Genomic DNA, 21,793 nt, shown 5'->3' on the forward strand with positions numbered 1-21,793 from the left:
TTCACTTCTAGGAAACACAACTAAGCTACAATGAAATACTATTTTACCCCTACCAGATCTGCAAAATCAGGCATCAGGGGTGGAGGACACTAGGCCCCTCCTTCCTTCCTTGGTGGGAGGCAATTTGGTATGACCTGTTAAAGATATCAGGCACACATTTAGAGACCTATGAAAAGCCCTTTGACCTATCACTCCTGCACTAAAGAATTTAGCCTACAGAATAGTCCTACTTGGATACAAAGACATTTGTACAAGGATAATCAACCTAGTATTGCTTGTTACAAAAAGACTAGAAAGAACCTAAATTTCTACCAACAGGAAACAATAAATATAGTACTAATACAATATGGCGCAGCAATTAAAATGAATGACCCAGATCTCTATGTCAGAACGTGGAGAGCACTCTCCAAGCTATGTTGACTAAAAGGATCCCAGGTAAAGGGAGCGAAGTTTTGTGTAAACACATCAGATGTATATGCATAGATTTTCTTTGTTGACACAGGAGAAACTGCCCCAGGAGAGGGGAGCCAGGCCTTGGAGGTCAGGGGTGGGAAGGATGCCAAGTCTTCCCCCAACACCCTTCCGGACTCCAAATTTTTTACTCTGTGTATCTGAAAACATTTTTGTTCCAATTCTAAACAAGTTGTTTTCAACTTACTGCATTTGTGGAGCTCTGGCCCTGACGGGGTCAAAAGAACATGCTCTGTGACAAGGGCAGCAGGGGGAGGGGGGGGTGTGCTTTGGGAAAGAAACACTGTAGCAACAGACCCGTTGAGAAACATTAGCCATGCTGGGGTCATCTGCACAAGGCCAGGATGTAGGAAGGGCCTGTCAGCCACAACGACCAGCCTGTGCAAAGGCCCTGTGGTGGGGAGGGCAGATGAGAGCTAGGCCCGTAGACATTCTCTACTCTACTGAGTACACATCTCGCGTGTACTCAGTTTTGCTTCTTCGCGTCCCTTAGTATCAAAAAAGGCCCTAGACTCCCAGCAAGAAGGGCACGTGGGGCTCGGGGGGGACGAGGCACCAGCAGCAGGCTCCACTGCCCATCCCCAGACCAGGGCACTTTGCTGTGTTAGAGAAGGACCGGCCGGGACCCCCCAGGCCCAGGGGCGGGCTTAGTCCGGACAGCAAGCCTCGAGGGAGGGGCGTCCTCGCGCGGTCCGGCGGGCGGGCCCCCACCCCCCGTCACCGCGACAGCGGCGGCACGGCCGCGCGGCCCGCTCCTTAGGTGCCTCGCGAGCATTCCAAGTCCCCTGCGCACCAGTCCGGAGTTCCAGCCGCGAGCAACGGAAAGCCCCGCGGAGCAAAGCCCCGCTCGCTGTCCACGCCGACACCGACGTCTGCGCTGGGCCCGGGCCCTGCGGGCGGGGAGGTCAAGGCGCGCAAGGAAGACGCGGGCACCAGGCGGGCTGCCGGGGTCCGAGCTGCGGCCACTTACCGCCTCCTCCCGGGTCCGGTCGACGGCGGCCGCCGCCGCCGCCGCCGCCGCCGCGGCCGCCTTCGCGCGCGGAACCCGCCACTTCCGCTTCCGCCCAGACCGCGCCCCCTCCTGTCGTCCCCGCCCCCAGAACGAAGCACCGCCCTCTCTTAAAGGGGCCGCGGGACCCAGGAAGCCCCGGACCAGGCGGTGGAAGTAGCTCTGGGTCTTGGCCTCCCCACCGCCTGCTGCAGCAACACGGGCTAAGTCGCCACGGACGACAGGCCACTCGTCTCCGAGGCCCTTCTCGCTCTGGGGGGGCAGAGAGGACACTCCAGGGGCTGGTGGTGAGGTCCAGGGAGACCCTGGCTCAGCCTTGCCTTCAATGGCACCCCGGGAGGACACGCTCCGATGGCCCCAAGGCGGGAGTGCTCCCTGTACCCCAGTCCCAGCCCCCTTTCCTGGGGAGACCCTGCTGGGCCTTTGGACCGGTCAGGGCCAGGGCGGGCTCCCTTGGCTCTCTGTGCAAGGGACGGGGGTGAGGACAGGCAGGACAGCTAAGGCAGCCCAGCGACCGCACTGCACCGCCCAGACCTTGCGTCCTTATCTACCACATGGGAGCGGAAGGGGCCCCGGCCCCAGAGCAGACGGAGCACACCGCCCTCCCAGGAGGCACATGGGACCAAGCCGGCAAGGGTCCTGGGTTCAAACGCTGCCTACCCCTCCATCACCACCCAACCAGTAGCCTCAAGGGGTGGAACTCCGGATGGGACCCAAACCCACCCCCTCTTCCGCAGGGACAGCGACCTGACCCCTGCGTTTGTGCCAAAACGTCCTGGGAGTTTGGGGGCAAAGCCCCGCCCCCTTGTCCAACTCGCTGGGCCCTGAGAGAGCATGCATGAACCGCCAAAGGGAGAGGAACCCTAAAATTTTAAATCTTTAATTTGTTTTCACGTTTTTCCTTCTTTTTGCTTCCAAAAGGAAAGGAGAGCGTAGCTCTGAGCCTGTACATCGTCCACGGCCCCGGCCCCGGCCCCCTACCCTCCAGCTGCCTTGGAGCACTGGGGTGCCGGGGTGGGGGGTTCACATGCAGCCCCCGGCCCGAGGCGGGGGCAAGGTCCAGGCACCGCCTTATTGCTGAAGTCCCCGCACGGCTCGGGGCCAGGCTAGGCGCGCTGGCTGGGCAGCTCCTGGGCGATGAAGCGGCGCAGGCGCTCCAAGTACTGGCTGTACAGCTCGATGTCGTTGTGCCCAGCGCCCTCCACCCACAGCGGCTCCACGGCCTTGGGGCAGCGCTCATAGAGTGCCAGCCCGTGGGAGAAGTCGATCACTTCGTCCTCCGTGCCGTGGATGATGAGCACCGGTGACGTGATCTTGGACACCTTCTCGATGCTGTAGGGCAGGGCACGTCAAGGCTGGGAGCAGCGCAGCGCCCCGCAGAAGCCCCACCCCCCGCCTCCCGCCGCGGCCACCCCCATCCGTCCCTCTCTCACTTGGGGAACGCATCGAAGCAGTAGGTCTTCTTGGTGTCAGGGAAGGCAACGCGCATGCCCGAGGTGAGCGGAGAGTGCAGCACCACGGCAGCGCACTCGTAGCGAGAGGCCAGGTCCACGGTGGGCACCGTGCCGATGCTCTGCCCGTACAGGATGATGCTGTCCGGGCTGATGCCGTACCTGGCGGTGGGGCAGGGTCAGCCACCGCCGGCAGCAGCCGTGGCAAGCAGCACACACCCCTGCTACCCCCTGCCCTCCTGGGGCAGGCCCCCCCTCTCCCTGCGCAGCCTCCAGGCAATGGAGAGTCCCCCCTACGCACCACCCCTGTCCCCCAACAATGAACAGGTCTGCTCAGTGAGGAGGCAGGGCCTGGGCAGATGTGCAGGGGCCTGGCCCTAACCCTGTTTCAGCAACAGTATCAACTTGGATCACAGGTATGGAGTGCCCCTGGTGAGGGCCCCAAGGTCATGCTTGGGCTTCTGGGGGGCAGGGCAGTCCTGAGGCCTCTCCTGCTCCCCCCCCGACCAAGCCCCTATCCCCCCCACACACTTGACCAGGGACACACCCAGTCCTGGGAGCACAGGCAGGGAACCTGTCTTCCTCCCGGCATCACCCATCCTCTCGGCCATGAGAAATCACGGTAGCTGTGTCCCCTGATTTTATCAGCCAGTTTGCAGCCCCTCGGTGTCTAGCATGCCCAGTGAGGTGCTTAGCACAACACAGGTGAGTGGGAATGGCGGCTCCTGCGTGGAGGTGGGCCCCACCTCCCACGTCCAGGCCCCAGCCCTTCCCCCCACCCTGCCACCCGCCCCCCCACGACTCCTCTAGCACCACACCCTACCCCTAGCACAGCTGACCCAGCCCCAAGCCAGTTCCACAGCCTCCAAGTGCCCATTCCCATCTGCATGGGGACCCACTAGCCACCCTCCCCGGGTGAAAGGCCTCCATGATTCTCCTCCCACAAGCCTGGATCCTGATATACCAAGGGGATACCCCTCTGCATCTCATCTGTGCAACCTACCCAGGCAGCAAGACTCCACCTCCCTGTCTACCCAGGGGCCATCCACACCTGTCTCTGTCCTGGCAGCACTCCAGGTCACAGCTGCCTGGCCTCACGCCTACCACCCTGGCCGCCACTCCTCAGCCAGCGGCCACCACTGCGCCAAGCACCAGTCCAGCCCTAACCCTTGGACATCTCCAACTGGAAAAACAGGACAGGTGCCAGATGGAGCAACAATTCTTCCCCAGACCTCCCCAGCCCCTGGTCACCACTTGGGTCCAAGCCTCCTGCCCTCCCACTGACTCTTTCCCTGAGGGATCGGGTCTCTGGAAGACAGTGCTGGGAGCAGGACAGATGGTGGAATGGACAGAGCTCAGAGCCCTCACCCCAGAGCAGGGTGTGACCTGCCAGCCACCCCCAGCCAGCAGGAACAGCAGGAAGGGCTGAGAAAGCCAAGGGCAGCACGTACCTGCACCGCACTGCCCAGGAGGGGTCCCCAGTGCCAGGGTGGTGCCAGGGGACCCCACTCCTGGGGCCTGCAGCCCGGACTGCCTGATGCATCACTTCGGCAACCAGGGTCCCCACCTCCCCAGGGCAAGCTGACTTTGGTCCCTATAGGAACGGGTGGGGCGGGTTGGCCACGCAGGGCTGAGATGGGGCAGCCCCGAGAAGGCAGGAGGCAGGGCACCACCTCTAGGAGGGTCAGAGTCAGTCAGGGTGGCTTCCTTCCAGAGGATTCTTTGGATTCTCAGACACCAAGCAAATGTGCTTCAGTGAGCAAGCGGTAGGGTGGGAAGGGGGCTGCCCAGGAGCTGGATGAGCAGCATTGTGGAGGTCCAGGAAGGGAGGCGTGGCCCAGATCTCGGTGGCCCTGAGTCAAGCACACAGGTATGTGCTGGGGGCCCACACCCAGGGAGGACCTAGCCTCTGCTTGTTAGCCTCCCACCGGCCCCCAGGGCTGTGCTAGACACCGAGCTGCCTGATAGAACCCTCCAGAACCTTCCAGAACCCTCCAGGCCCAGAGGAGCCCCACCCCCAAGAGGAGACCACAGTCCATGGCCGCTCATGCCTCATAGGCCAGCCCTGAGAACAAAGCAGCCCCACTCTACCCTGCTAATCAAATGCTCCCTCGCTGCAGGATCTCCGTCTTTTCATACAGCCAGCACACACCAGCTCCTAGGCCTGCGTCCTCCATCCACCCAGTACAGGCGGAGCTTCCACTGCCCCAGGGACAGCCCCAGCCCATCCACACCCCTGCCAGGCAAGGGGTTCCCGGGAGGAGAAGAGTGCCCACCCCCCTCCCGGCACACCAAGCCTGCCTGTCACACCGAGGGGCCACCCAGTGTGGCCGCGGAGGGCTCCCTCCCCTGCAGGCCACCGGCCAGGACCCGGGAAGACTGGCCTGAGCCCGGGGCGGTCACCCGCACCCCAACATCAGGCCGGGGGCTCACCGGGTGCGCAGCGCCTGCCAGGCAGCGTCGATGTCGGCATACAGGTTCTTCTCGGAGGGCTTGCCCGAGCTGGCGCCGTAGCCCGAGTAGTCGTAGGAGAAGATGTTGCAGTTGATGCGCGAGCCCAGGCCGACGTAGAAGCTGCTCATCTGGCCCAGGTCCACTGCGTTGCCGTGGGAGAAGAGAACCGTGTACCTACGGTGGGGTGGGGGTGGGGGAGGACAGGTCAGAGGGCCCCGCAACCACCACGGACCAGAGTCCTGAGGGAGACAGGCCGCCTCTGCCACCAAGAGCCCAGCTCCTCCTGGCTGTGTGGTCTTGGGCAGGGGACAGCCAGCAGAGCCTCCGACGTCCCCTCTGGGAAAGGGGACCGCTGGGACCATCGGTCACAGTCTCGAAACAGGGTGGACTCACAGTGCGGGCTGAGCAAGCACAGTGACCGCCACGGGTACTCCCCCTGGGCAGCGGCTGTCTCTCCTCTGGAATCGCTCCTTTTAGAGGGACTCTGACAGCCCAAGGATGGCACGCACATATGCCCGCAGCTTGGAACCTTCCGGAGAAGGAGGCAGTGGCACCCACCCTTGCCCCCACAAATGAATAAAGCCCCCTACTCACAGCACCTCTTCCCACTCCCAGAGAACATGACCCCAGCACTCATTTCTGCCCTGCAAGGCTGCTGGCAGATCAAGACCTGCCCCAGGCCACACCGACAGGCTGGATCCTGGCCAATGGACTCCTACAATTTTCTTCCTCCAGCACCCCTGGGCCCCAGCCTGGCTAAAAGGTAAACACTTGCCCTTTGAACTCAGACCTGGAGTAAGAACCCCACCTGTTCTAAAGGCAGAAACACCTGGATGGCCCCACCTCTTTCCCACTGCGGTACTCAGGGAAGAGCTGAACTTCAGGCCCCAAGGACACCCTGGTAAGGAGGAGTCAGACTTGGCCTGAGCCACCTGCCAGGCCTCGGGTGCCCTGGCCCCAAAGCGAACGCCAAGGCCTCACTGAACACCAAGCACCCAGGAGCCCTTCCCTGGGCAGGTGAGCACCGAGACCCTGAAGCAGGCAGCCCCTCATCAAGCAGGTGTGACATGGCCCCTCAGAACCGCCTCCCCATGCCTCGGGGCACTTATCTGCAGAATGGGACTGCAGCCAGAAGGACACCCGGCATTTAGGGCCCAGGGCAGTCCCACGTGGCCTTGGGCGGAACGAGGCCTGCTCTTGGTGGGTGTGATCTGCCACCCCTTTGGCAAAGTGAGTCCCCAGGGCACCTGCACTCCCACCTGGGTGCTGGCCCTCCGGGGAGACCTCTGGCAGGAAACAAGAGGCCCAAGGACGGAGCCATCCTGCCCCAGGAGCCTCCCAGGTCTCCCTTACTCGGTCCTTCCACCCCTCCACGTGGTGTCCGGGCCCCATCCCAGTTCCATCCAGAAGACTCACCTGGCGCTGGGCACACAGCGCACGTACATGCAGGAGATGCGGTTGCCCCGGCTGCTCTTGGTCAGGAAGACCTCAATGGTGTCCAGCTCGCGCTGGCCATACTGGAAATCCGCACGCTCCATCAGGTGGAGCTTCCAGCGCCCAGAGGCCCGCAGAGTCCCCGAAGGGGCGGCCCCGGCTCCGCCAGGCCCCGGCTCAGGCTCGGGCACCAGCGAGTAGGTAGGCTCTGGCGGCAGGAAGGCGAGCTTGGCAGCGATGCGGCCGGGGCAGGGCGGGCAGCAGAAAAGGCAGCAGAGCTCGCTCACTGACAGGCCGTTCATGGCGGGCACCGGGCCCCAGGGTGGGCCTCGCGTGGCAGGGGAGGGGTGGGGGTGCTCTGAGACGCGGGCAGGGGGGAGGGCAACCCCCAGCCACCGCCCCAGACAAGAGCCCCCTTAGGAGGCCGCAGCCCAGCCCCATCGTGGTCCAAGCCGAGCCCTCGGGAGCCTCGCAGACTTGCGTCTCCATGTCGTGCAGAGGGCAGCCCTGCAGGGGAAAAGAGAGAGGTGGGGTTCCCTCGGGGTTCCGCTAGGAGGCGGGTGACCCAATCTCATCCATACCAAGCTTCTTGGCCTTCCGCACAGCCCAGTCCACCCTCTTCTGCCCAAACTGCTCCACCCTCCATCCCATGGACCTGTGGGCCCAGCTCGTCATCCGCAGGGTTCAGGTACCTCCCAAGGGACCTTGTGGGACCCAAAGCTGACCAGACCAGCATGTGCTATACCCTTCCTCAGAGCGCAGTTACCGACTCTTGCCACGTAAGCCTCCACCTGTCAGCCCAGCCTTGGCCTGCAGGCTGTGCTGGGCGATCAGAACCCTGGCTCACCCCAGCTGTCCCCCCACACAGCCCCTGCTCTGGGCTCACACATACCCTGTTACCCTCCCTACGCCTCTGTCCACACAGCTGGCCCAGACTCTCCCCCCAGCCCATCTCCGTGCTATCCAAGGAGTCATTGGCCACCCCCAAGTGACACAAAGCAGCCAAGGGAAGGACAGACTGCTGCCTGGAGAGACCTGGGAGCATGCTCCAGGGGGCCAGGCCTTGCGGGGCAGGACTGCACTGTCCAGAGGCAGGGGACATACAACAAACAAAGGCTCTGGTAACAAAAGCAGGATACATCTAGAGGCTGAGCTGGGACAATGGCTCTCCCCTGTGCTGGGGCCAGGCTGGGGGGAGGGGGCCCTGGAGCCTGAAGGAGTTCCTGCTTCAGCTCTACCAACTTAGGGCTCTGTGGCCTCGGGCAAGGCTCACTCCCTTCCTGGGCCTCTGTCTCCTCACTTCCCAGTGGAGACACCTCTCACCTCCCAGGGGGAGTAAATGAGAGAACTAGGCAGTGGACGGGGCCGGGGCAGGGTGGGGGAACACGACTCAGAGACACACACAGTACACGTCACACAGACTGCAGCTAAATCACTAAAGCAACTCAATACCACACGGCGCTGCCAACGCTGAAAGGAATCCAAAGGTTTGAGAAAGACCTAACCACGCAGTAGGCCCTTCCTTACAGACTGGGACGAGGGGGACCTTCACAGCTCGGTCATAGCAGCAGAGCACCCCGGCACGTGCAGTTTTAGGGCCAAAGCATTCGCAAACCACTGGGCCAGGGACACACCTGCCCCTGCGGACCTGTGATCTGCCACCAAGTGCTGGAGAGAGCCACAGCCTGCCTCTGCCCAGATTTGGGGCACACAGCAGGGAGTGGGCAGGAGCTGTGAAAGCCACGGTGTCCCTGAACTTGCAGAACTCCCCGGCGGGATGCGCACTGCACGCCAAGTATTAACTATTATTCTCATTCTCGGGTGCAGGAGGTTTGCCCCCCAGGACACTGGCCAACACAGGGGAACATTTTGGGTTGTGACGAACGGGGAAGGATGCTCCCGGCACTGAATGGGTGGAAGCCAGGGATGCCGATGGACACTCTACAGAGCACAGGATGCCCTCCCCTTCGACATATTCTCAGAGATCCAGATCCACACCTCCCCACTGGTACTGGGGAGGCAGAGAGGGGCTGGCGTTTGAACATCCGGTGAATATCGGTTTCAAGAGGAAGGCCTAGCTGAGAGCCAGGTGGGCAGGTAGGAGCCCCCCGGCAACTGAGGAAATGAAGGGGCACACCCAGGTGGACAAGCCCCACTGCCCAAGCCAGAAACATGGATGTCATCCTTGACTCCTCCTTCCACTGGGGTCTGATAGGTCTTCCTCCAACCAACACCTCGTCCACATGCTGGCCACCTTTCACCTGGGCCACTGCACTGCCTGGTTGCTTGCTGCCCACCCCACACCACTCTGCCCGGCAGCCACACTCCTCTCCCAGCACAAACCCAAGCACACCATCTTTCTTCTGGATGCCCCTGGCCTCCCGCTATTTTCAGGCTAGAAATTGAACCCCCACTACAGCCTCTCAAGGGCCAACCTCTGCAGCCTCACTCACCGTGTACCCCACTCCCGTCGATCTCCCCAGACAAGCCAAAGTCCATGCCGTTGCCCTGCCAGGGACCCCCTCCCCCAATCTCACTATATGGCCCTTGCCCCTTATCCTGTCCACCCTCTGGATCTCCCCTCCAGCGCCCTTGGAGAGGCCTTCCAAACCACGTCAAGACGCCCCATGCTCTCATAGTTCCAGGTCTGTCTCCACAGCACTCACCACAGCTTGTATTTACATGTTTAACCAACCCCCCCACCCCCCAGGACAATCAAAGAGAAACTCCATGAGGGCAGGACAGCTCTCTGCTCTTGCTCAGTAAACACCGGCAAAACGAATGAGCAAATGACAAGAGGTAAAGACAAATGGAGGAAGCTACAGAGTCTGCCAGGCTTGACAGGGACGGAGGGCAGTCTTTTCTTGGGCCACACATACCTGGACCTCCCTCGTGCCATTTATGAGCGTCAGTGAGTGAGCCCTGAGAGCAGGGCCTCCGACCGGGCAGTGCACACCCACTGCTTCACTCAGTGGACACAAACCCCTGGCACCCAGTGCCCCAGCAGTTCCGTCCACAAGTGCACACTGGGCACTCTGCCACCAGCCCCCCCCCCCACCCCCCCCGGCCACCAGGCCCAGTGAGGGCTGCTGGTGTTCTGAGGACCAACAAGGAACCAAGCAACTGCAATATCTAGGATGACCTAAATACGAACGATGGCCACGGCACCTCACCCAGCCAGTCGGGGTGGGAAAGCTGCCTGGAAGAAGGTGCAGTCTGAAAGGTGCAAAGTGGCCGGGTCACAGGGAACAGGGCAGAGCAAAACCCGAGGCGACGGCGAGTCCCAGGAACTGCAGGTCTCCCACTTGAGTGGACAAGGGGAGGAAGAGGTGACCAGAGGGGTCCCAGAGGGCGCCAGGGTTGGGCCAGGCCGCGCCCGGGAGCCCTGCTGCAGAGTCTGGACTCCGTCCTGGAGGAGTCCTGGGCCGAGGACAGACACCACGGGTTAGGGGCTGCGGTGTGTTCCCGGGCTGCAACCTGGAGATCCAACGGGAGCGGAGACCGGGGAGCCCACCCAGGTGTCCCAGGCGGCCGGAAGATGCCTGCGAAGAGGCAGAGGCGTCCGGGAGACGTTTGGGAAGCAGGGCTCCGCCATGGGATGCTGCGGCGGGCCCGGGTATCGGGCCGGGCGGGGGGTGGTGAGGTGGGGGGTGGTCGGCGGCTGGGGGCGTGGGCAGTCCACGACTCGGACGGCGCTCGCCCCGGGGTGGGGGGAGCGCGTCACCCGGAGGGTGGGCGCCCACCCTTCGTCGGAGAACTCAAAGGACCGGGGACAGGGCTCCGCCGGGGTCGCAACGCTGGCCCGCGACCGCGGCCTCCCCAGGAGTGAGGGGTCTCGGGGGCGTCCCACCTGGCTGTCCCGGCCTCGCGGGCAGGCCCAGCTCCCCAAACGGCCGCGGGTGCCACTGAGGTCGCCCCGCGCCGCCGCGCTCGCCCCTGCTCGGCACTCACCGCCGCGGCCCGCGCCCCCCTACCCCGGGGCCGCGCTCCATGGCTCCCGGCCGCCCGCCCGTGCGTCCGTTGGTCCCTCGGCGCCCCGGCCCGGCCTCCTGCGCCGCCGCCGCCGCCGCCGCCGCACCCCCACGGGCGGAAATGAGCCTCGATCCCGCCGCCGCCCCGGAAGTGACGAGAGACGCGCGCGGGGGCCCAGGGGCTGCGGACTGGCGCTGGCGCTCCGTGCGTCCGGGGATCGGGGGGCGGGGTCATGCGCGGGGTGGGCGTGTCCGGGTTGTGGTTGGCGGAGCCGGGCTTAAGGGAGGAGCTGATTCGCTGGTGGGGCGGGGCATGGCCCGGGTGGGCGGGACACGCCTGGGGTGGGCGACGCCTGCTACTGTGGGCGGGCGTGGCGGGGCGCGCGGGCCGAGCTCCGGATTGCAGCCCTGGTTTTGCGCAGAGATACAGCCATTCATTCGTTCTTTCACTCGTTCCAGGGCCAGAGCTAGCGGGAGGCGAGTGAGGCACTCGCTTTGGAAGCAAAATTTACAGAGGCGCCATAAAACTCAGTCATCGGGATAAAAATGTTAATGCACTATCAAAAAAGAAAGGAAATTTTGTTGGAACGGGTGAGGAGAGGGAGGCAAGGTCATGCAAGTGCAGGGTCGGATCCTACCTTTTCCAAAATCTTGATATTTTGTTCATCATGGATTATTTTGCATTAATTTCGGCTTTTTAAATATCGCATTAAAATACTATGAATCGGGGCGCCTGGGTGGCTCAGTCGTTAAGCATCTGCCTTCGGCTCAGGTCATGATCCCAGGGTCCTGGGATCGAGCCCCGCATCGAGCCCCGCATCGAGCCCCGCATCGGGCTCCCTGCTCCGCGGGAAGCCTGCTTCTCCCTCTCCCACTCCCCCTGCTTGTGTTCCCTCTCTTGCTGTGTCTCTCTCTGTCAAATAAATAAATTAAAATAAAATAAAATTCTATGAATCTTTGCAGCTGAGCTTTTGGTGTCCCTTAAATTTTGTGCCTTTGGGGAGTGCCTCACACTCCTCACCCTAGTCCAGGCTCAGCTCACACTGAAAGGAGGGAGCAGAATATTACACGAGGAAGGAACAAGAGACAGATAAGGATGAGGGCTGGCCGCAGAAAGGGAGTGTGGCAGGAGTTCGTTGATGAACCTCTTGAGACAGTGGTCAGGACAGGCCTGCGGAAGAGGTGACAGGGACAGAGCAGACCAGGCCCCCACCCTGCCTCGAATTTCCCCCAGCCTGCGCGCTTTTTCCACCCCTTGCCTGCAGCCCCAGCCCGCACTCCTCCCCGAGGGACTCTAATCTTCAGTTTTGTTTACAGAGATAAGCCTCCCAGCCAGCCCTCCCTCAGGGCCCCAGTCCTCCTGACAGAGGCCTGGAGAGGACCTGGGTTCAGGAGTGGAGACTGCCCAGGGGTGGTTTCCTGAGGTTTCCTCTGGCCACCTCCCCGAGCTGCGTGCCAGGAGGCTGTCCAGGGGGACTCTGCCCCCCTACCCACCTGCCTCCCTCAAGGCTCCCAGTGTCAGCTGAAGTGCTTCTGAGCTCCAAAGGTCACAACCATGCCAGACTCCTGCCAATTTCCTTGATTTCCTCATGACTTCTTTGAACAGGAAGAGGCCTGTCCACAGCCTCCTTCCCTGTTCCTCCTTCCTCTCCAGCCCCTCTCCGTCTGGGCTACACCACTCTACCCCTCAGGACAACACAAGCAGGTATCAGAGAAAGAGGGGTGGGCCCTGGAGGTGGGGATGAGGCTCGATCCCCATCCACATGCAGTTGGCCCAGCCTTACCGAGCTCCCTCCACTGACCAGAAAAAAACTCTGCCAAGATAAAAGCGCTGCTGTAAGGCTCCCCATGTTTCAGGACAGTCACTTGCCTTTTCCTCCCTTCCCAAAGGTCCTGGATGGTCCAGCTGCTAGCCCACTTTTCCTACCCTTCTCCCCTTGCTCCCTCCGACCCAGCCATGCTGGCCTTCCCAAGCTTGTTCCTACCTCAGGGCCTTTGCACCAGCCACGCCTCCTGCCTGCAGTGCCCTGTCCCCAGATAGCCCCAGGGCCAGTACCTCCTCATCTTCAGGCCCCTGCTCAAACATCACCTCTTCAGAGAGCCCCTGCCTCTGGACCACTCCCAGCCAGAGTCCCCACCACAGGCACCCCTGTGCCATCACCCTCTTTATTGCCATCATAGGACTTCCATCTCCAATCATCGTATTGGGTTGTTTCCTTGTTTATCATCTGTCTTCCCCATATTCCATGAACTCCTTGGGGCAGTGGCCCAGGCTTTCATCCACCATGTTCCCAACTGTCCCCCATGATGCCTGACAAATGGATGGATGCCTGACACATGGCATGAGGATGATTCCCCAAACCATAGGACAGCCTTTGTGACGGTGGATGGCAGCTTTGCGGCCTCAGGCAGTCCTGGCCCTGTGCTTCTCCCTCTCTCCTGACCTGAGACACAGCCTATGTGGAAGATAACAGGCCACAGGAATCTAGGGTCTTAAAAATGCTCCCACCCTGGAGCTGTGAATTCTAGCCACATGCTGTCCACTCTGGAAGCTGCACATGGCTACTTAAATTCAAATGAATTGATTAAAAGTAAAATTTAGAATTCAGGTCTCCAGTCTCAAGGGACCATTTCAAGTGTTCAAGAGTCACATGGGGGCTGGTAGCTCCTAGATGATACAGATTCAAAATGTGTCCATCATCCAGAAAGTTCTAGAAGCATCAGCCTAGCCTGTGAGCTCCAAGAGGAAAGGCACCTGCATCTGTCTCATTCCCTGTTGTGTTTCCAGCGTTTCTAGGTCAGGGCTTAACATTCAGTAGGGGCTCAATAAATGTTGATGGAAGGAGAGAAAGGAGGGAGGGAGGGGTGGGAAAATAATTCTCCTTCTAAGGATCTAAGCAAGCAATATGGAATGAGGTTCTGTCCGTAGCTGTCTGTCCCTGTGTTGTCTCTAATTGTGAAAAACGGAAAAACATCCTCAGAGTGCAGCAACAGGAAACCGAATAAAGAGACTGGTCGACTCGGCAAAAAACAAACAAACAAAACTGCAGCCCTGTGGTCCAGAGACCAGGACAAAGGCCTTTGGGTTTGGTTTTAGTTTGTTTGCTTGTTTGGTTTTTTTTTTAAGACTTTATTTTTTTTAAGTAATCTCTATACCCAACGTGGGGCTCGAACTCATGACCCCAAGATCAAGAGTAGCATGCTCTCCCGACCGAGCCGGCCAGGCACCCCTGTTTGTTTGTTTTTAATATTTTACTTTTATGTTTTCATAGGAAATATACTTTCGTGGTTCAAAATTCAAAGGGTCTGAAAGACAGTGCATAAAGTGTCCTGCTCCCAGTCCCGTTCCCCAGGAAGAGGATGATCCCAACCCAAGGCAGCCACTATTCCCAGCTGCTCCTGTTTCTATGCTGAGAAACCCATGCATCTGTATGCACCTGAGAGCAGATGCAAGAGATTTCCCCGCCTTCTAAAAACTTTAAACACACATAGTAGCTTTTAACAAACACTGTGCAGGTGGTCACTTCTGCCCAGGTCCAGCTGCAATCCTCTCCTGCAACCTCCAAGCCGGCCCCCCGCTTATATACTCCATGCCCTCTTGATGGACACATATGTTATTTCTGGCTGTGGCCAGAACCAAACCGGCATATGGGACATCGCACACTCAAGGGCAGGGACCCGCAGGGACGATTCCTGGAAGCAGAGGATTCTAATGAGATGGTCTACTGCTGCGTCCGGGGAACGAAGCATCCATAGGCCCCCCTGTGAGAAAAACACCCCACAGTGAGAATGGGCAGCGGCGCAGTGAGATGAGTTTGCTGGTGACTGTTTTCTGTTCTTCACCCTTGGATGTGTCTTCTGAGTTTATTTGGGGCTTGCTTGGCTTCAGTGCTTCACTGTTATGATCAGGCAGAGGCTGAAATAAAACCAAATAGCTTAAAGAAGACTGACTGTTAGAAATTAATGTTTCTGCTTCTTGGTGTCTGCCCGAGAGTGAGAGGGACTCGAATAGGTGCACCTACACCTGCTACAAAAGGAACGACTCTGACCCCTGCCACGACCTGGAGGGACCCCGAGGACACTGTGCTCAGCGAGAGGAGCCAGACCTGGAAGGACACATCCCGCAGGACCCCACTCCCAGGAGGCCCCCAGAGGGGTCCACACAGACAGAGAGGAGAGGGTGGGAGCCGGGGCTGGGGCAGGGGGTGGGGAGTCCGTGCTTCGTGGGGACAGAGTCTCTGTGTGGGGAGATGGAACGTTCTGGAGACGGAGGGTGGGGGTGGTCGCAGGACGGTGTGAGTGTGCTTCATGCCGCTGAGCTGTGCACTTAGAAATGACTAAACAGGGGCACCTGGGTGGTTCAGTCGTTAAGCGTCTACCTTCGGCTCAGGTAGCGATCCCAGCGTCCTGGGATCGAGGCCCACATCGGGCTCCCTGCTCCGCAGGAAGCCTGCTTCTCCCTCTCCCATTCCCCCTGCTTGTGTTCCCTCTCTCGCTGTGTCTCTGTCAAATAAATAAAAAAAATCTTCAAAAAAAAAAAAAAGAAATGACTAAACAGTAAATTTTATGTTACGTGTATTTTACCACAATAAAATAGATAAATACAAGTTTATGAAACCACGAGGTATGGGGACAGCCCCAGGGCTCAGGGCAGCACTAACTTCGAGGGGCTGAGACCTGTGCAGTCACCCAGAGCCTTAAGCTCCGAAGAGCCCCTCCCATGGGTTATTGCTCTGTGGCTGTTGTCTTGAAATTCCTAATAATTTTTGAACAAGGGGATCTACAAATTATATGGCCCCTCCTGGTTTGCAGAATGGACCGGGAAACCCAAGTTCAGCGTCTGGGACCCTGGGGTTGGTGGAGAAACATCCCAACTTGCAAGTCTGTCTTTACCCCACCCTAAGAGGAGAGAGTGAGACCCAGTCAGGAAGTGGGCTCCTGACAGGGTGAGGAAGGAAGTGGGGGGCATCTTAAAATAGCACCACTGGCCCAGCAGACTGGGGGTGGGGCGGGCAGGGAGGGCTGCACTGGAGGGGGCCAGCGGCAGGAGGCTCGGGACTTTCACCCAGGAAGCCCTTCCTGGGGACCCAGCCCTCTCCTTTCTACTCAGCCAGACCCCTCACCCCTAGCCAACCTGCCCCCACCTGCTCTCCTGCCCCTCCTGTCCCACCGCAGGAATGGGGCTTCGAAGCAGAAAAGAGGGTGCCAGGAGGAGCACCTGGGAGCTTGTGTTAGTCGGGGTTCCCCAGAGAAACAGAACCATAGGATATCTAAGAATATGAGAACGGATGATATAGAGACAGATTTCTAAGGAGGAATTGGCCCTTGCACTTACGGAGGCTGAGAAGTCCCATAATCCGCCATCTGCAAGCTGGAGTCCCAGTCCGAGGGCCCAGCTTGAGGGCTCAGGCAGAAGGCACAAATTCTCCCTTCCTTCCCGTTCTTTAAAGTTCAGGCCCACGATGGATGAGATGACGCCTACACCTCATGAGATGAGGTGCCCCCGCTTCACTCGGGCTAACCAGTTCCCATCATAATCTCATCCAGAAACGTCCTCGCAAACGCACCCAGAAATAATATTTAAAAAGTGAAAATATAACCTACTGTAGTGTGCGTAAATTTTAATTGCACAGCTCGATAAGGTGTACACATACAGGGGAAGCTAAGGAGACAGATGAACATCTGTGGTGGTTGCCAGGGTTGGAGTGGGGAGGGTGAACAGGTGGAGCACAGAGGAATTTCAGGGCAGCAAACAACTCTATGATACTGTGATGGTGGGTACGTGTCTGCACACATTTGGCCAAAGCCATAGAATGGACAACACCAAGACTGAGCCCTAATGTCAACTGTGGACTTCCAGTGATAAAGGCATGTCAGTGTCGGTTTGTCCTCGTGACAAACAGCCGGTGACAGATTTGATCACGGGGAAGGCTGTGCGTGTGTGGGGCCAGGGAGTAGGGATAGGGTTCTCTTCAAAAATAAAACTTTTTTAGGGCGCCTGGGTGGCTCAGTTGGTTGGGCGACTGCCTTCGGCTAAGGTCCTGATCCTGGAGTCCCGGGATCGAGTCCCGCATCGGGCTCCCTGCTCAGCAGGGAGTCTGCTTCTCCCTCTGATCCTCCCCCTCATGCTCTCTTGTCTCCCATTCTCTCTCTCAGATAAATAAAAAATCTTTAAAAAAAAATAAAAATAAATAAAAACTTGCTTATATATCCACACGTCCATATGTCTGTGCGTACATAGAGGTGCCCTAGCACTGTTCCCCATGTCCTCCACTCCCCGCCCTGGCCCCGGAGGGTCCCTCCTGCCCTGGCCCTGCCCGCCCCCCCAGAGGGTACCACAGGTTGACTTCCATCACCATGAATTTGCTTCACCAGATTTTGTACCTTCCATCGATGGAGTCGTACAATGTGCTCCTCGGCTCCACACCGCGCAGTGAGACCCCGCTGGGGGCTGTGTGTAGCAGGTGCACGCACCGTCTCACCTCTGCATAGTATTCCGTGGTGCAAACATAGCATGAATTCTTGGCCCATTCCCTTGCAGATGGACCCTTGGGTTGTTTCCATTTGGGGGCTATTGTGAGTAAAGTACAAACATCCATGCAAGTCTTTTACCGGACATATGCACTCATTTTATTGGGCACCGTATGAGTTTGCTGGGACTGCCGTTACACGGTGACATGGACAGGGGGCGGGGGGCCGTAAACAACAGACATTTATTCTCTCCTAGAGGCGGGAGGTCCGAGATCAGGGTGTCAGCCGGTTCCTCCTGGGAGGGCTCTCCTCGGTGTGTCCACACTGTCTTCCCACACAGGGTCGTCCCTCTGACTGTGTCCTGATCTCCTCTTCTTATGAGGACACCGGTCTCACTGGATCAGGGACACCCTTGTGACCTCATTTGAACTTAAGCCTTTAAAGACCCTTTGTTTAAATATAGCCACATTCATGGGCGCCTGGGTGGCTCAGTCGGTTAAGCGACTGCCTTCAGCTCGGGTCATGATCCTGGAGTCCCAGGATCGAGTCCCGCATCAGGCTCCCTGCTCAGCAGGGGGTCTGCTTCTCCCTCTGACCCTCCCCCCTCTCATGTGCTCGCTCTCTCTCAAATAAATAAATAAATAAAATCTTTAAAAAAAAAATAAATATAGCCACATTCTGAGCTCTTGGCAGTTAGGGGTTTAGGGTTTAAATTTGGGGGGCACTATTCAGTCCGTAACAGGTGCCTATCTATTCAGGAGTTGATTGGGATGGTCATAGAATATACATGGGTTTAGCTTTAACGGAAGCTGCCAGGGGCATGTGGGTGGCTCCATCTGTTGAGCGACCAAATCTTGGTTTCGGCTCAGGCCATGGTCTTGGGGTCCTGGGATAGAGCCCCATGTCAGGCTCTGCGCTCAGCAGGGAGTCTGCTTAGGATTCTCTCTTGCTTCTCCCTCTGCCCTTACCCGTGCTTGCACGAGCTTTCTCTCTCTCAAATAAATCTGAAAGAAAGAAAGAAGGAAAGAAGGAAGGAAGGAAGGAAGAAGAAAAAAAGAAACTGCTAAATGGTTTTGCAAAGTGGCAACACTCTCTGGCTCTCTCAGCTTCAACTCCATGAGCCCCTGTGTTCACCAAACTTCAACCTGCAGGATCTCGTGCCTGTTTGGAACATGCAGCGCCAGAGGCTGCCTCAGGACCTCTGCACAGGCTGCCCTGTCCGCACGGAATGCTCTCCCCACAGGGGACATTTCAGTGTTGGGGGCTCAGGGAAAGTGTCACCTTGTGGAGATGCCTTCCCCAACCGCTTCAGTCCCTGTGAAGACCGCACTGGTTCCAACTCTCTGCAGAGCACTCACTCCGTGAGCACGATCTCGCCCTTATTCTGTTTCCCTTGGCCGTCATCGGCCTCCTTCCAGGGCTCAGGAGCGCTGCTGGGGCCAAGATCAAGTGTGTTTTCCCAGGAAAGGGCCTGGCGCATAGTAGTGTTCCATAATTATCGTCGTCTCAACGTCCTGAGTCATCGGGGAAATGCAAGCCCAAACCACAGTGAGACGGTCCTTCTCACCTGGTCCGACAGCTGTCTTCAGACAGGAATGTGCGTGCGCGTATGGAACAGTTAGGACCCTCACACCCAGGCCGGTGGGAGCACGCCATGGGGCAGCCGCCCTGGAAAACAGGAGGGCAACTCCTCTGGAGGTTAAACGCGGAGTTACCATTTGGTGCAGCAAATGAAAGCATACGTCCACATACAAGCCTGCGCACGCATGTTCCAAGCAGTGTTACTTACATTGTCGAGAAGTGGAAACAAACCAAACGTTCGCGGCTTGACGGGCGGAAAACTAACGTGGCCCATCACATTGGAATGTTATTCAGCTGTACGCAGGGGTGAAGCGCCAGCATGTGGGGGAATCTTGAAAACATCACCCTCAGTGAAGGAAAGCAGACACAAAGGGACGAATCCTGCATGACCCACTCACATGAAATGTTCAGAATAAGCAAATCCACGGACGCAGATGAATTAGTGGGTGCCAGGGGCTTGTGGGGGGAGTGACTGCTAATGCCTATGGGGTTTCTTCTTGGGATGATTAAAATGTTCTAAAATAGGGATGCCTGGGTGACTCAGTCGGTGAGGCGTCTGCCTTCAGCTCAGGTCATGATCTCAGGGTCCTGGGATCAAGCCCTGCATCGGGCTCCCTGCTTATCGAGGAGTCTACTTCTCCTTCTACCTGCTGCTCCCCCTGCTTGTGCTCTTTCTTTCTCTGTCAAATAAATTTGTTAAAAATCTTAAAAAATTAAATAAAAATGATTGAACTGTACACTTTTTTTTTTAAGATTTTATTTATTTATTTGACAGAGAGACACAGCGAGAGAGGGAACACAAGCAGGGGGAATGGGAGAGGGAGAAGCAGGCTTTCCGCGGAGCAGAGAGCCCGATGCGGGGCTCAATCTCAGGACCCTGGGACCCTTTGACCTGAGCCAAAGGCAGACGCTTAACGACTGAGCCACCCAGGCACCCCTGAACTGTACACATTAAATGGGTGAATTGTATCATATGTGAATTCTATCCCTATACAGATGTTACAAAAATTGACAAAAATTGGGTGCCTGGGTGGCTCAGTTGGTTAAGCTTATAGGGGCGCTGTGCCTCTCTCTGTCAAATAAATTAATTAATTAAAATTAAATAATAAATAAAATTAAAAATTAAAAAAATAAAACAAAAATTGACAATTGTGCCTAATTGATTCCTCAATTTTTATTTTTTTTAATTTTTAAGATTTTATTTATTTATTTAGTTATTTATCTGACAGAGGGGAGAGAGCAAGAGAGCACAAGCAAGGGGGAAGCTGCAGGCAGAGGAAGAAGCAGACTCCCTGCTGAGTAGGATCCTGGGGACTGGATCCCAGGACCCAGGAATCATGACCTGAGCCGAAGGCAGTTGCTTAACCAACTGAGCCACCCAGGCACCCAATTTTTGTCAATTTTGACCTACTGAGCCACACAGGCGCCCCCGATTATTCGATTTTTAAACATAAGGACAAAGGTCCCCTCCCTCTCCACCCACTGAAGGTTAGATCTAGGAGTAATGACTGACTTCAGCATCAGAGGCCCAACATTGTGGACCCACTGAGCTCACCTGCCCAGTCCTTTTCTGTAGAGCTGGAACCTGGGTCAAGAGAGCGAGGCACTCACGTTGGACACAAAGTTCACAAAAGGGCAAAAAAAACCCCCAAAAACCCAAACACCCCAAAAAACAACAAACACCTCAGTCAAGGAGGTAAATACTATTTTATTGAGATATATTTAAAAATCATGGGGCGCCTGGGTGGGCTCCTGGGATCGAGCCCCGCATCGGGCTCCCTGCTCCGCGGGAAGCCTGCTTCTCCCTCTCCCACTCCCCCTGCTCGTGTTCCCTCTCGCTGTGTCTCTCTCTCTCTGTCAAATAAATAAATAAAATCTTAAAAAAAAAGATATATTTAAAAATCAAAAGTAGGGCGCCTGGGGGGCTCAGTTGGTTAAGCGACTGCCTTCGGCTCAGGTCATGATCCTGGAGTCCCGTGATCGAGTCCCACATCGGGCTCCCTGCTCGGCGGGGAGTCTGCTTCTCCCTCTAACCCTTCCCCCTCTTGCGCTCTCTCTCTCACTCTCTCTCTCTCTCTAATAAATAAATTAAAAAAAAAAATCTTTAAAAATCAAAAGTAATGCAAAAAAAAAAAACCCACCACCACCCACGGTATTGGAAATAACATTTTGAATAAAGGCAGGAAGCAGAGACTCAGTTTCCCCATTTGAGAAAGGAAAAGTGGGGGCGGAGGAGAACCTGCAACCTCACCGCCCCCAGTCCTATTCCCGCGGGGGCGGGGCACTCTGCCCTCCGCCTCCCCGCCCCGGCCTCGCCCCGCCCCCCGCCTCGCCCTGCCCCGCCCCGGAGGCCCCGCCCCAGACCGTCCATCACTTGCCGCTATGCTCCTCTCGGCCAATCGGATCTCGCCGCTGCTGCCCGATGGCCAATAGAAATCGCTCTTCCCGAGCGGGGACGGGATGTGGCGCCGGTGCCTCTTCGCAGCTCAAGGGCCACACGGGACCGGGCGGGGGTACCTAGAGGACCGAGCAGGGGGCTAGGAGGGCACGGGGATTCCTCCAGCTCCTGACACAGGGGCACGGCCTTCTCCTGAAGAAGGGCCTCCATTTCCTTAGGTAGATATCCCCCAGTCGGAGAAGGGCCTCGGTTTTAAGGGGCGGGGTCTGCCGCCAAATAGATCCCGCCACCCCAGACCCAGGCATTGGGTCTCTCCTTGGCCGCCCTCGTCCCTGTCTTTGCAACAACCTAAGGCGAATAGGTCCTGTCACCGTTCCCAATTTACAGGTGGGGAAACCGAGGCTCGGGGCCCCAAGACCCTTGTCCAGGGTCCCTCACCATCTGCTCGGCTCTTGGGCAGGCTTTGTCGGCCTCGGCACTATTGACACTTGGAATGGATGTTTCTTGGTTGCAGGGCGTCCTGAGCACCGTGGGGTACTGGGCAGCATCCCTG

General features: G+C 57.9%; 1 protein-coding gene across 1 annotated transcript; it reads right to left on the reverse strand.

The window, feature by feature from the left end:
- Positions 1 to 2,344: 2,344 nt before the first annotated feature.
- Positions 2,345 to 10,920, reverse strand: ABHD17A (abhydrolase domain containing 17A, depalmitoylase). The gene is made up of 5 exons (XM_081828362.1): positions 10,771 to 10,920; positions 6,802 to 7,326; positions 5,365 to 5,559; positions 2,914 to 3,093; positions 2,345 to 2,812 (listed from the first exon to the last, which is right to left on the reverse strand). The coding sequence occupies exons 2-5, from the start codon at positions 7,119 to 7,121 to the stop codon at positions 2,587 to 2,589; spliced, it is 921 nt and encodes a 306-aa protein (XP_081684488.1). The 5' UTR covers positions 7,122 to 7,326; positions 10,771 to 10,920; the 3' UTR covers positions 2,345 to 2,586.
- Between the last annotated feature and the right edge of the window lie 10,873 nt (positions 10,921 to 21,793).

Source organism: Leptonychotes weddellii, chromosome 1 (genome assembly GCF_054177405.1).
Source record: "Leptonychotes weddellii isolate Sample4059 chromosome 1, ASM5417740v2, whole genome shotgun sequence".
NCBI lineage: Eukaryota > Metazoa > Chordata > Mammalia > Carnivora > Phocidae > Leptonychotes > Leptonychotes weddellii.